Source organism: Leptodactylus fuscus, chromosome 6 (assembly GCF_031893055.1).
Source record: "Leptodactylus fuscus isolate aLepFus1 chromosome 6, aLepFus1.hap2, whole genome shotgun sequence".
NCBI classification, from domain to species: domain Eukaryota; kingdom Metazoa; phylum Chordata; class Amphibia; order Anura; family Leptodactylidae; genus Leptodactylus; species Leptodactylus fuscus.
Genome location: NC_134270.1, coordinates 22,223,755 through 22,237,124, shown reverse-complemented (window position 1 = coordinate 22,237,124; position 13,370 = coordinate 22,223,755). Strand labels below are relative to the sequence as shown.

The following is a 13,370-nucleotide window of genomic DNA, read 5'->3' as shown; positions in this document are numbered from 1 at the left end:
CCAGTGTTAAATCACTGGAGCCCAGTCGCTGCTTCTCCCAGTGATCGGGGGGATGTGGGACCAACTAGAGCCTCCTTCTGAATAGAGCGCCAGTGCACTTGTATAAGCAGCACTCTATTCACTTCTATGGGTCTGCGGGTACTGCTGTAGTATAGCACATACCACACCAGCCCTGTAACATGTATGCCTTATCAGCCACTTGTGACCTTTGGATCGCTTTACTGCACTGTTTGGCAGGCATGCCCTGTAACATGTATGCCTTATCAGCCACTTGTGACCTTTGGATCTTTGGATCGCTTTACTGCACTGTTTGGCAGGCATGGAGCGCCAACTTGTGGTATTGTCACATCAGTGCAGGATATTTGCGGTCCATGACATTCTTCTAGTCATGTTCATAATAAAGTGATTCCGTTTTTCATGCTGATATTGGAGTTTTTATTGCTTTTTGTCTTAGAATACACAATTCAGAGAAATAACATCAAGTATAAAGGGGGGATGAGAAGTTTAGGTGTGAGCCTGGAGAGTCTGTGGATGGATGGAGCTGGAGTAAGAGCAGCGAGGCTGTACAATATGGGGCCTGTCCTGCTTCCTCTCCTATAAGGTGCCATGTATAGGCTTGTGGCATCAGTAAAGCACCAGCTCTTCTATATTTTCACAGCCCGACCTAGGTGTGTCTATATATGGTGTACACACGTGTATGTATTATGTTATATGCTACACATGTAGTACTGTACGATGCTATATAGCGGTATCATGTACGATACTGATGAGAACAGCTTAAGCGGACACCGTGTCTTGTAGATTGGAGGGTCTGGATGAGTTTTACCTCTACGATCCCCGAACTGCAGACAGCTAGTCAACATTTGCCCTCGAATATATACCGCAGGGGGGAGAGTGGTCTGTGTAACCAGAGGTCACCCTGCAATAAGTACTTTTTGAGGTAGCTTGATACACCCCCACTACGCTCTTTGTTGGGTGGATGATTTGAATACATTTTAATTGAAATTAATAAACTATATTTTAATATTGTCTATATCAGGCAGGTATTTTTCAGCCTCATTCAAAGAAACAGGGCTGAGCTGCAATACCAAGCCCAGCCACTGTACGATGTGTAGCCCTCTGCTTGGTATTACACGAAGAAGTCAGAGGGCTCATCCAAACGCTGCAGTCTCTGCAAACAGATGATCAGTTCCAAGTGTCGGACCCCACCGATCTTCAAATAAGGCAGAAGTCATCAATTTATAAGCCTGGAAAAAACAGTTAAGGAATTTCTCCAAAGTTATTCATATAAACTAAGTCAGGCATTGTCAGTAATCTGCTGTTTTCTACAAACTGACCGCTAGATAGAGATACCAGCACCGAATTCACACTGAAATCCATATAAAATCCAGAACAAGTGATGAAGGCCTAAACTGTGTAGTGTCCTGAGATCAGTCCTGGTCCAGAAAACGATCAAGTAGATTCTAGTTTTATAGAAAACTAGAACTAGAATTCCCTGGAATAAGGACAGAACTGAAGTATCTGCATAGCAGTTCATTTTAAATCAGAAAAATTTATTTACAGCCAAATTCCCATAATCCACAATCAAATAATCCAGAACAGTCAATAATCCGGCACCTACTATGTCCTACTGGTCCTGGATTATAGAAATTGTACCATGTGATTCTCCACAGTCAGGATATCCCGATGATCAGACCCTTCCGGTATATATGTGGACCAATGGTCACGTCTGTATTTCAGGGATCTCTGAGGACGTAGAGTCGATGTCATGGAGATGAAGCAAGAGCAGGAAATTGCCATCTTCGCTCTGCCCCTGCAAAATCTGCACATAAGACACTTGTCAGACATGGATGGAGAAATCACACCCGTATATAGCACGTATAGTATAGACTAAATGGGAATGAACAAGGGGCCCCAAAATGGGGGTGTTGTGGGGCCCCTTGTCAATCAATAAACCTTCTGACAATACAGCTTAGTTTCTCATACATTTCTCTTTCCAGTTCTGTGTATAGATCAATCCTGGTTACAGAGCTGAGGGGTTAGTTACAATACATGGAATTACAGCACGGAATTAACATAGGGCAGTCTACAATGGTGGCCACAAGCATTCACTGACAGTAAGCGGAGATCTTGTACAAAGAAGCAAACGTTTTCATGATAGAATAATAAAGATTTATCTATAGCGCCTCATAAGGATGGATTCGTGAAAAATGTACTACACATCCAGAGCTGTCTGTTGCATGTGAGTCCTACAGTGTTGGACAAAAGTATTGGCACCCCTGCAATTCTGTCAGATAATATTCATTTTCTTCCAGAAAATGATTGCAAGCACAAACTCTTTGGTATTAATATATTCATTTATTTTGCTTGCAATGAAAAAAAAGTCAAATCATTGATCATTTTACACAAAACTCCAAAAATGGGCCGGACAAAAGTGTTGGCCCCCTCAGCCTAATACTTGGTAGCACAACCTTTAGACACAATAACTGCGCACAACCGCTTCCAGTAACCATCAATGAGTTTCTTACAAGGCTCTGCTGGAATTTTAGACCATTCTTCTTTGGCAAACTGCTCCAGGTCCCCCCTGAGATGTGAAGGGGTCCTTCTCCAAACTGCCACCAAGAGATCTCTCCTCCCCCACAGGTGATCTATGGGATTCAGGGCTGGACTCATTGCCGCCACTTTACAAGTCTCCAGGGCTTTCTCTCACCACCATTTTCTAGTGCTGACCTGAAGTGTGTTTTGGGTCATTGTCCTGCTGGAAGACCCCTGACCTCTGAGGAGACCCAGCTTTCTCACACTGGGCCCTACATTATGCTGCACAATGTGTTGGTCGTCTTCAGACTTCATAATGCCATGCACACGGTCAAGCAGTCCAGTGCCAGAGGCAGCAAAGCAACCCCAAAACATCAGGGAACCTTCGCCATGTCTGACTGTAGGGGGCGTCTTCTTTTCTTTGAAGGCCTCTTTTTTCCTGTAAACTCTATGTTGATGCCTTTTCCTACTTTTGTCTCATCTGACCAGAGAACATTCTTCCAGAACGCTTTTGGCTTTCTCAGGTAAGTTTCGGCAAACTCCAGCCTGGCTTTTTATGTCTCTGGGTAAGAAGTGGGGTCTTCCTGGGTCTCCTACCATACAGTCCCTTCTCATTCAGATGCCGATGGATAGTACGGGGTGACACTGTTGTACCCTCGGACTGCAGGGCAGCTTGAACTTGTTTGGATGTTAGTCGAGGTTCTTTATCCACCATCCGCAGAATCTTGCGTTGAAATCTCTCGTCAATTTTTCTTTTCCGTCCACATCTAGGGAGGTTAGCCACAGTGCCATGGGCTTTACACTTCTTGATGACACTGCGCACGGTAGACACAGGAACATTCAGGTCTTTGAAGATGGACTTGTAGCCTTGAGATTGCTCATGCTTCCTCACCATTTTGCTTCTCAAGTCCTCAGACAGTTCTTTGGTCTTCTGTCTTTTCTCCATGCTCAATGTGGTACACACAAGGACACGGGAGAGAGGTAGAGTCAACTTTAATCTATTTCAAATGACTGCAAGTGTGATTTAGTTATTGCCACCACCTGTTAGGTGCCTTAGATAAGTAACAGGTGCGGTTAATTACACAAATTAGAGAACCATCACATGATTTTTCAAACAGTGCCAATACTTTTGTCCACCCCCTTTTTTATGTTTGGTGTGGAATTATATCCAATTTGGCTTTTTGACAATTCTTTTTGTGGTTTTACATTGAAGACAAATTAAATGAAGATAATAATACCAAAGAATTTGTGATTGCAATCATTTTCTGGAAGAACATGAGTATTATCTGACAGAATTGCAGGGGTGCCAATACTTTTGGCCAACACTGTATAGACTGGAAGGGGCAAGTCTAGCTGGCAAGTCTGTGAAGATGTGTGTATAGCCCCATTGAGAATAATGGATGTGTACCGTGTGTAAAGTCTGCTGGACACATGGACATGGACCTAACGCTGGGACTTTGCTATTGAATTTTTTTTCAACTTTTTTTTTATTTTTTCATTTGTATTGTAGAATAAAGCTGAGTACAGGGTGGTCCAAAGGTATGTAGAAATCTGACTCATGAGAGCACTTACCTCACATACCCCTATACACCTGATCTATGAGCATTTACCTCATGTTATCCCCAGATACCTAACTTGTGAGGAGTATTTACCTCACATATATCCAAATACCTACTCTAGGAGGGATATTTACCTCACATATCTAGTATACAAGGGTTATGTACCTCCTATATCCCCAGCTACCTAATCTATGAGGGGTACTGACCTCACATATATCCAGATACACAAATTATGAGGGGACTTTACCTCAGATATTTCCAGTTACCTGATCTGCCAGGGGTATTTACCTGACATATTTCCAGATATGAAGGCTATCACTATCACATGCTGCCAGATACCTGATCTACAAGGGTTATTTACCTCACATACTGCCAGATACCTAATTTGTGAGGAATATTTACCACACATCTATCCTGATACCTAATCTATGAGGGGAATTTACCTCACATATCTCCAGATACTTAATCTCTGATAGTCTATTCCCCATATTCCTTCTCTATGACGAGTAGTTACTCCATATAACCCATATACCCTCACTAGAAGGACACATTATGTCTGCCGAGTATTTCCCGGTTCCCCTGACCTATGTGTGTTGTGCACTTGTCACTCCGCAGTCTCTCAGCTCTCCTGACACGGCCGCCATGAGCCGGCACCACAGCAGTGTCTGCCGAGGTTTCTGCCGAACTGTGATGAGAGCACACCGGAAGTGCGGATCATGTGAGGCTGGAGGTCACTGTCATGGCGGCGCAGTCTGTGCTCTTCTGCTGTCGGCTTTTCCCAAAGGGAATAACGCGGGGTCTGCCGGTTTCCTGCGGAGGGGTGAGTCCCGGCCGATCACCCCAACATCGCACCCCTCCCCCCTCCTGCAATGTCACACTACACCCCTCCTTCAGATATCCTTCACCCCCAGCTCTCCAAATATATCCTACACCCCAACATTACACTCTGTCTCCAAATACCCCACATCCAAACACTACACCCCTCCAAATCTACCCATATACATCTAGGCACAGCTACCTAATAGGAGAGGCATTTACCTCACTTGTTCTCAGATACTATATCTATGAGGGGCATTTACATCACATTATCCCAGATACTATATCTATGAGGGGTATTTACGTCACATTATCCCAGATACTATATCTGTGGGGGGTATTTACCTCACATTATCCAGATACTATATCTATGAGGGGTATTTACCTCACATTATCCCAGATACTATATCTATGAGGGGCATTTACCTCACATTATCCCAGATACTATATCTATGAGGGGTATTTACCTCACATTATCCCAGATACTATATCTATGAGGGGTATTTACCTCACATTATCCCAGATACTATATCTATGAGGGGTATTTACCTCACATTATCCCAGATACTATATCTATGAGGGGCATTTACCTCACATTATCCCAGATACTATATCTATGAGGGGTATTTACCTCACATTATCCCAGATACTATATCTATGAGGGGCATTTACCTCACATTATCCCAGATACTATATCTATGAGGGGTATTTACCTCACATTATCCAGATACTATATCTATGAGGGGTATTTACCTCACATTATCCCAGATACTATATCTATGAGGGGCATTTACCTCACATTATCCAGATACTATATCTATGAGGGGTATTTACCTCACATTATCCCAGATACTATATCTATGAGGGGCAGTTACATCACATTATCCCAGATACTATATCTATGAGGGGCAGTTACCTCACATTATCCAGATACTATATCTATGAGGGGTATTTACATCACATTATCCCAGATACTATATCTATGAGGGGTATTTACATCACATTATCCCAGATACTATATCTATGAGGGGCAGTTACCTCACATTATCCAGATACTATATCTATGAGGGGTATTTACATCACATTATCCCAGATACTATATCTGTGGGGGGTATTTACATCACATTATCCCAGATACTATATCTATGAGGGGTATTTACATCACATTATCCCAGATACTATATCTATGAGGGGTATTTACATCACATTATCCCAGATACTATATCTGTGGGGGGCATTTACCTCACATTATCGCAGATACTTGATCTATGAGGGGCAGTTACCTCACATTATCCCAGATACTATATCTGTGGGGGGTATTTACATCACATTATCCCAGATACTATATCTGTGAGGGGCATTTACCTCACATTATCCCAGATACTTGATCTATGAGGGGTATTTATTTCACATTATCCAGATACTTGATCTGTGAGGGGTATTTACCTCGCATTATCCCATTTATCCCATGGTCGTCACCATTTACCCCTGTATGGGGATGGGGTCTTCGCTGCCGGGAGACTACCAGGTCAGTCCCTCCTGGACTGGGCCCGACGTAGATGGTGGTGAATCAGGGACCAAACAGACTCTAGTGCAAAGCACCAGGGGGTTAGGCAAAGGATAGACAAGTACAGACCGAAAGTAGGGGGCAGATAAGCAAGGTCGTAGGCAAGCCAAAGGATCAGGGCAGGCACCTGAGTCTCTCAAGTCAAGGACAGGCAGAGATCACACATGGGAGGCCGCAGAACAGGATCAGGAAATATACAAGGCAATAAACAAGCCCAGGTCAATAAATGGGCATTGACAGCCATGAAGTTATACCGAACCCTCGCAGAGTCTGCAGCACAAGAGCAGAGGACAGAGAAGACTAAAATAGGCGAGGGCTGATTGTGATTGGCTGAGGAGAGCGTACAGGTGGACATGGTTGGCCTGATAGGTATCTATTCCACTTAACCTAGATATCTGATTTACAAGAGGTATTCACCTCACATATATCATCTGTAAGGGATTTAACCTCCCACCCCCCTCAAGATACAGATCTATGGGGGGTATTTACCTTCTGAATCTCCAGATACCTGATATATGGGGGTGTTTATCTCCTTTCCACTACCTCAGTACATCAGTGCAGAAGGGGTAATGGTCAGGAGGTCAGTGTATCTCTCTGACACAATCATTGTGATCTAGTATGGAGGGAGAGTTTTCTGCGGTCCCCTACACCTCCCTGTATGGTTGGCAGAGGAGCACTGTAGGTACATTGCACTGTGTGGGGGCACCAGTAGGGCATTATACTGTGCAGAGGTACTAAGAAGGCTTCATCGCTGTATACTCTGCAGAGATGGGCACTATTACTATATAGGGCTCAAAGGGGTTACATGGGTTAGAGGCCTATTTTAAAGGGGTTGTCCAGGCTAAAATATTATTACCTGACCCAATATTTTCTACACCTACCGTCAGCGACCCCCCCAATATATTCTGTATACACTCATCAGTGACCACCTCTTCCCAATCTGCATCCCTATCCTCATTATATTGTGCAGCCCCCAATAGGTGACTTCTCCCTAATATATCCTACAACTCCATTATCAGTGACACCCCCCATTCCTCAATATATTCTCTACTATTATCGTTAGTGAACCGCCATCCAAGTACCGTGTATCCGACACCCCATCATTAGCTACCCCCTCCTGAATATATCCTACACCACATTTATCAGCAACTCCCTCTCCATTGTATCCTACAACCCCCCTGTCAATGACCTCCCTCCCCAATATATTGTACATCTCATCATCAGAGACCCTTTTCCTAATATATCGGTACACCCCATCATCAGTAACCCTCTCCCCAATATATTCTAAACCCCTCATCAGTGAATCGTCGTCCCGAATATACACTGCTCAAAAAACTATATAGGAACCACACAATGTAACTCCAAGTCACTGACACTTCTGTGTACATTTCTCTCTTCTCATCCTTTTTGGTCACTTTTGCGTTTTATCGTTGCTCTGCCCCCTAGAGGTAGGATGAGGTGGTGTGTACGATACACAGATGATGTTCGGGTTGTGCAGCTCATCCAGGATGGCACATTAAGGCTAAGTGTCTGGAGCATGGAGCAGATATCAAGAGAAAAGCCGGTACACCAGGAGAGGTGGAGGGGTCGTAGGAGGGCAACAACCCAGCATCAGGATCGCTACCTCCGCCTTTGTGCAAGGAGGAACAGGGGAGGAGTGCAAGAGCCCTGAAAATGACCTCCAGCAGGCCACCAACATCCATATGTCTGCTCAAACTGTCAGAAACAGACTTTATGAGGGCCCGATGTCCACAAGTGGGTGTTCTGCTTACAGTCCAACACTGTGCAGGGCAATTGGCATCTACCAGAGAACACCAAGATTGGCAGATTCAACATTGGCACCCTATGCTCTTCACGAATGAGAGCAGGTTCACGATGAGCATGTGACAGATGTAATAGAGTCTGGAGACGTCGTGGAGAACGTTCTGCTCCCTGCAACATCCTCCAGCATGCCCGTTTTTGAAGAGGGTCCGTAATGGTGTGGGGTGGCATTTCTTTGGAGGGGCGTACAGCCCTCCATAAACTAGCCAGAGGTACCATGACTGCCATTAGGTGCCGGGATGAGATCCTCAGACCCATTGTAAGACCATATCCAGGTGCAGTGGGTCTATGGTTCCTTCTGATACATGACAATGCCAGACCTCATGTGACTGTAGTGTGTCAGTATGTGAAGGCATTGGTGCTATGGATTGGCCCGCCTGCTCCTCAGACCTAAATCCAATAGAGCACATTGGGGACATCATGTCTCATTTCATCCACCAACGCCACGTTGCACCACAGACTGTCCAGGAGTTGGCAGATGCTTTATTCCAGGTTTGGGAGGAGATCCCTCAGGAAAACATCCGCATCTAGAACATCTAGGCGCTGTAGGGAGGACATATAGGCACATGGAGGCCATACACTGTACTCAGCCACATTTCCTTGTTCTTGATGTATTTCCACTAAAGTTGGATCTGCCTGGAATTTGATTTTGAGTATCGTTCCAAACCTCCAGATCCAGACCTCCATGGGATATTCATTTACATTGATCATTTTTGTTTTATTGTTCACAACACACTTTGTAATGAATAACGTTTTGTAACTGGTATTATAGTGTTCCCATAATTTTTTTTTAGCAGTGTATTTTACAACTTCCATCAGTGATCCTCTCCCCTTCTCTACTATGTACTACACCCCATCATCACTGACCCTCTCCCCAATATATCCTGTCTCCCTTATTCACAATTGACCATTTTTTTCATTGTTTCTTTCAGAATGTTAATATTTGGGGTAACACATGGTGGAGCGGCGCCCGTTCTGCACGATCGCTGAGTACACTGCCCCCACCCCCTCCAGGATACAAGCGGCAGGAGTCAAAAGCAGGGGTGAGAATAAAACACGATGGGAGTGATTCATCATGGTGGACGACTCTCTCCACTGAATGTTATTTCTCTGTATTCTCTGTGCCTGTGTTAGTGACACATGAAGTTGGTGCTCCGCCATAGTGTCTGCTTCTCCTGCCGCCGGCACCGATTAAAGGCCGCAGTCTCTGGCTCCAACAATTTTGTCAAAGGATCTCCCTTGTTCCTGCTGTCTAATCCTATGTGCCTTCCGTCCTAGTAGCCGGTATCCTGGAAGTCTCTGGCGATCACTGTAGCGGTGGGCGGAGCTCTGATGGCCGGCATGAAATACATCAAAAAGGAGAAAGAAGAGAGTGAGTCCATGATGCGGCAGGGGAGGGGGCTTATCATATAGACGGCAGCTAAGACGTCTGCTGCATGCTCTTAGTTTTATCAGCTGTAATGGAGCTCCAATCCTAGCTGTTTAACCCTTAGATGTTCCTGCACCAATAAAAAACCCACACCCATGTACCTTTTACCTTCCCCCACTGTTCCATAGTGGTGCAATCACAGGATACAGATGGGTTTCTGTAACAGCTGGGGGGGGGGCCTAACAAAGGCCCTTAGGTTTGCCATCTTAGTCCATCTACTAGATCCAACCACTGTCATTCTGGCTGGCATAACCGGGTGTCTCCAAATCTTTGTGCACCTTCCCTTTCTTCTCCGTTCCAGTGGTGCCAGTTAGTAGTCTTAGTAGAATGGCATCCACGGACATTGTGTGACCTAATAATATAGTAATGTTTTTTCTTCTTTCCTGTTGCAGAAATTGAGCGGGAGAAGACGCGGTCACTGGGGAAGCCATTACTCGGCGGTCCGTTCTCTTTAATCGATCACAATGGTCTCCCTAAGACGGATCAGCACTTTCTGGGCCAATGGGTTCTACTGTATTTCGGGTTCACTCACTGTCCTGACATCTGCCCCGAAGAGATCGAGAAGATGATACAAGTCGTGGATGAGATTGGTAAATCTCCGAGTTTGACAGCTGACCTGCGTTGTCACTCAGTTTTCCCAGATTCCTAAACAGCCTTATTTTTGGTCACCCAGCTTTCCTAAAACTGCTGAATATATTAATGTTTTTAGGGGTTTTCCAGGGCTTACGTATTGATGGTTTATCTATAGGGCATCAGTATATAATTCATGGGGGTCCAAAATCAGGGACCCATGTTGATCAAGTGTTTGAAGAAACCTCTTACTGCCTGATGACATCACATTCTTCAGTCACATGGTGACGCAGCAACGCTGTTCCATTCAAGTAAATGGGACTGAGTTGCAAAAGCAAGCACAGCCTCTATACAATGTACGGCGCTGTGGCCTCTTATACAACTGATCGGTGAAGGTCTTGGTTGTCGGAGCCCTGCTGGTCATGTATTGATAAGTCATCAAAATGTAAGTCCTGAAAAGCCCATTTAAAGGGATTCAATCATTAAAATGCTATTTTTTCTCACTAACACGTAGGAATAGCCTTAAGAAAGGCTATTCTTCTCTTACCTTTAAATGTCTTCTCCGCGCCGCCGTTCAGTAGAAATCCCAGTTTTCTTCAGTATGTAAATGAGCTCTCTCGCAGCACTGGGGGCGGTCCTCAGAACTCAAAGAGCACTGGGGGCGTCCCCAATGCTGCGAGAGAACTCTCTAGTGCCGTCTCCATCTACTTCTGGAACAGCCTCTCCCTGTGTCGTCTTCTGGCGCTGGCTTCAAACTTCTAGGCATGCGCAGTCGGCTCTGCAGTCAGGCTCCGGGCAGAGCCGACTGCCCATGTCCGCGGCCATTTTCTTGTGGCCGCTTACCCCAGCTTAATGTGTAAGTGGCCACAAAAAATGGCCGCGGGCATGTGCAGTCGGCTCTGCCCAAGGCCCGATGGCAGAGCCGACTGCGCATGCGTAGAAGTTTGAACCCAGTGCCGGAAAAAGACGCTGGAGGGTTCTCTTGCAGCATTGGAGAAGCCCCCAGTGCTGAGGACCGCCCCCAGTGCTGCGAGAGAGCTCATTTGCATACAAAAGAAAACCATGTTTTCTACCAAACAGCGGCGTGGCAAAGAAATCTAAAGAAGCCTTTCTTAAGACTATTCCTACGTGTTAGTGAGAAAAAATAGCATTTTAATGATAGGATCCCTTTAAAGGCTCCCTGCTACAGGAATCTTTTCATTAATATTCATGCCCGACGTAATGTTTGCAGATACCCTTAAAGAAGTCCCCGACCTGACTCCAGTCTTCATCACTGTGGATCCTGAACGGGATGACAAAGATGCAGTCGCCAAATATATTAAAGGTAGGATAGAGATGACGACGGTCATTACTCGCTGAACTTTCTGTTGCTGTAAATCTGAATCCATGCCATCTTGCTTTCCCTTCAGAATTCTCCCCAAAACTGGTGGGTCTGACTGGTACCGTGGGGCAGATCGAAAAAGTGGCCAAGGCTTACCGGGTGTACTACAGCCCAGGACCAAAGGATGATGACAGTGACTATATAGTGAGTATTTCGGCCATGTCTGCAGGGTCACTATGGAGCTCGATGAGGATGCCTGGCGTTGTTCAGAACGGTACCGTCCCTTTAAATCATGCCTTGCCCATTGGAAGGCATAGCTGCTTTACATTTCCAGTAGAAAATATTATTCTCCCTCCTCATATTTTTTTCCTCTTCCCATCACTGTGCCAAGATTAATGAAATGTAAATATTGAATGTTCCCATTCAGAATGTAGTCATATCCCTTCTCCCCCCACAGGTGGACCATACCATTGTCATGTATCTTGTGGGACCAGACGGCAGCTTTGTAGATTATTATGGACAAAATAAGACAAGTTTGGAAATTACGGCCTCTATAGCTCTTCATATGAAGCGATTCCAGCAAGGGCGATAGCTCCACCCCCATCCTCCATCTTTACTCCGGACTAGGCCTTCCCATTTCAAGGTGGCGGCTGCTGGTTTACACTCTATATTCTATTTTTTTTTACATATATATTTGCTGCTATTATAAGTGGTGATTGTAAATGATGAATCTAATTAAATGGAAAAGATCCAAATGTGTGATTCTTCTACAGCAATATACCTTGATTTTTAGCTCCTTTCTAATAGTAGATTTATTCTTGTACATACAGTGTTGGCCAAAAGTATTGGCACCCCTGCAATTCTGTCAGATAATACTTGTGTTCTTCCAGAAAATGATTACAAGCACAAACTCTTTGGTATTAATATCTTCATTTATTTTGCTTGCAATGAAAAAACACAAAAGAGAATGAAAAAAAAAATTAAATCAATGATCATTTTACACAAAACTCCAAAAATGGGCCGGACAAAAGTATTGGCCCCCTCAGCCTAGTACTTGGTAGCACAACCTTTAGACAAAATAACTGTGAACAACCGCTTCAGGTAACCATCAATGAGTTTCTTACAATGCTCTGCTGGAATTTTAGACCATTCTTCTTTGGCAAACTGCTCCAGGTCCCTGAGATGTGAAGGGGGCCTTCTCCAAACTGCCATTTTGAGATGTCTCCACAGGTGTTCTATGGGATTCAGGTCTGGACTCATTGCTGGCCACTTTACAAGTCTCCAGTGCTTTCTCTCAAACCATTTTCTAGTGCTTTTTGAAGTGTGTTTTGGGTCATTGTCCTGCTGGAAGACCCATGACCTCTGAGGGAGACCCAGCTTTCTCACACTGGGCCCTACATTATGCTGCACAATGTGTTGGTAGTCTTCAGACTTCATAATGCCATGCATACAGTCAAGCAGTCCAGTGCCAGAGGCAGCAAAGCAGCCCCAAACCATCAGGGAACCTCTGCTATGTTTGACTGTAGGGACCGTGTTCTTTTCTTTGAAGGCCTCTTTTTTTTCCCTGTAAACTCTATGTTGATGCCTTTTCCCAAAAAGCTCTACTTTTGTCTCATCTGACCAGAGAACATCTTCCAAAACGTTTTTGGCTTTCTCAGGTAAGTTTTGGCAAACTCCAGCCTGATTTTTTTTATGTCTCTGGGTAAGAAGTGGAGTCTTCCTGGGTATCCTACCGTGCAGTCCCTTTTCATT

General features: G+C 44.7%; 1 protein-coding gene across 1 annotated transcript; it reads left to right on the top strand.

The window, feature by feature from the left end:
• The first annotated feature begins 4,787 nt into the window (after positions 1-4,787).
• On the top strand, positions 4,788-12,373 carry SCO1 (synthesis of cytochrome C oxidase 1). Its single transcript, XM_075278416.1, has 7 exons — positions 4,788-4,914; positions 9,231-9,341; positions 9,580-9,670; positions 10,120-10,317; positions 11,529-11,621; positions 11,707-11,822; positions 12,076-12,373. The coding sequence occupies exons 1-7, from the start codon at positions 4,834-4,836 to the stop codon at positions 12,208-12,210; spliced, it is 825 nt and encodes a 274-aa protein (XP_075134517.1). The 5' UTR covers positions 4,788-4,833; the 3' UTR covers positions 12,211-12,373.
• The last annotated feature ends 997 nt before the right edge of the window (positions 12,374-13,370 follow it).

Excerpts from the sequence above, each read along its gene's own strand:
- SCO1 (XM_075278416.1), top strand. The coding sequence starts at position 4,834 with ATGGCGGCGCAGTCTGTGCTCTTCTGCTGTCGGCTTTTCCCAAAGGGA. Across the intron at positions 9,671-10,119 it reads CAAAAAGGAGAAAGAAGAGA|AAATTGAGCGGGAGAAGACG; the intron begins GTGAGTCCATGA and ends TTCCTGTTGCAG. Across the intron at positions 11,823-12,075 it reads ATGATGACAGTGACTATATA|GTGGACCATACCATTGTCAT; the intron begins GTGAGTATTTCG and ends CTCCCCCCACAG.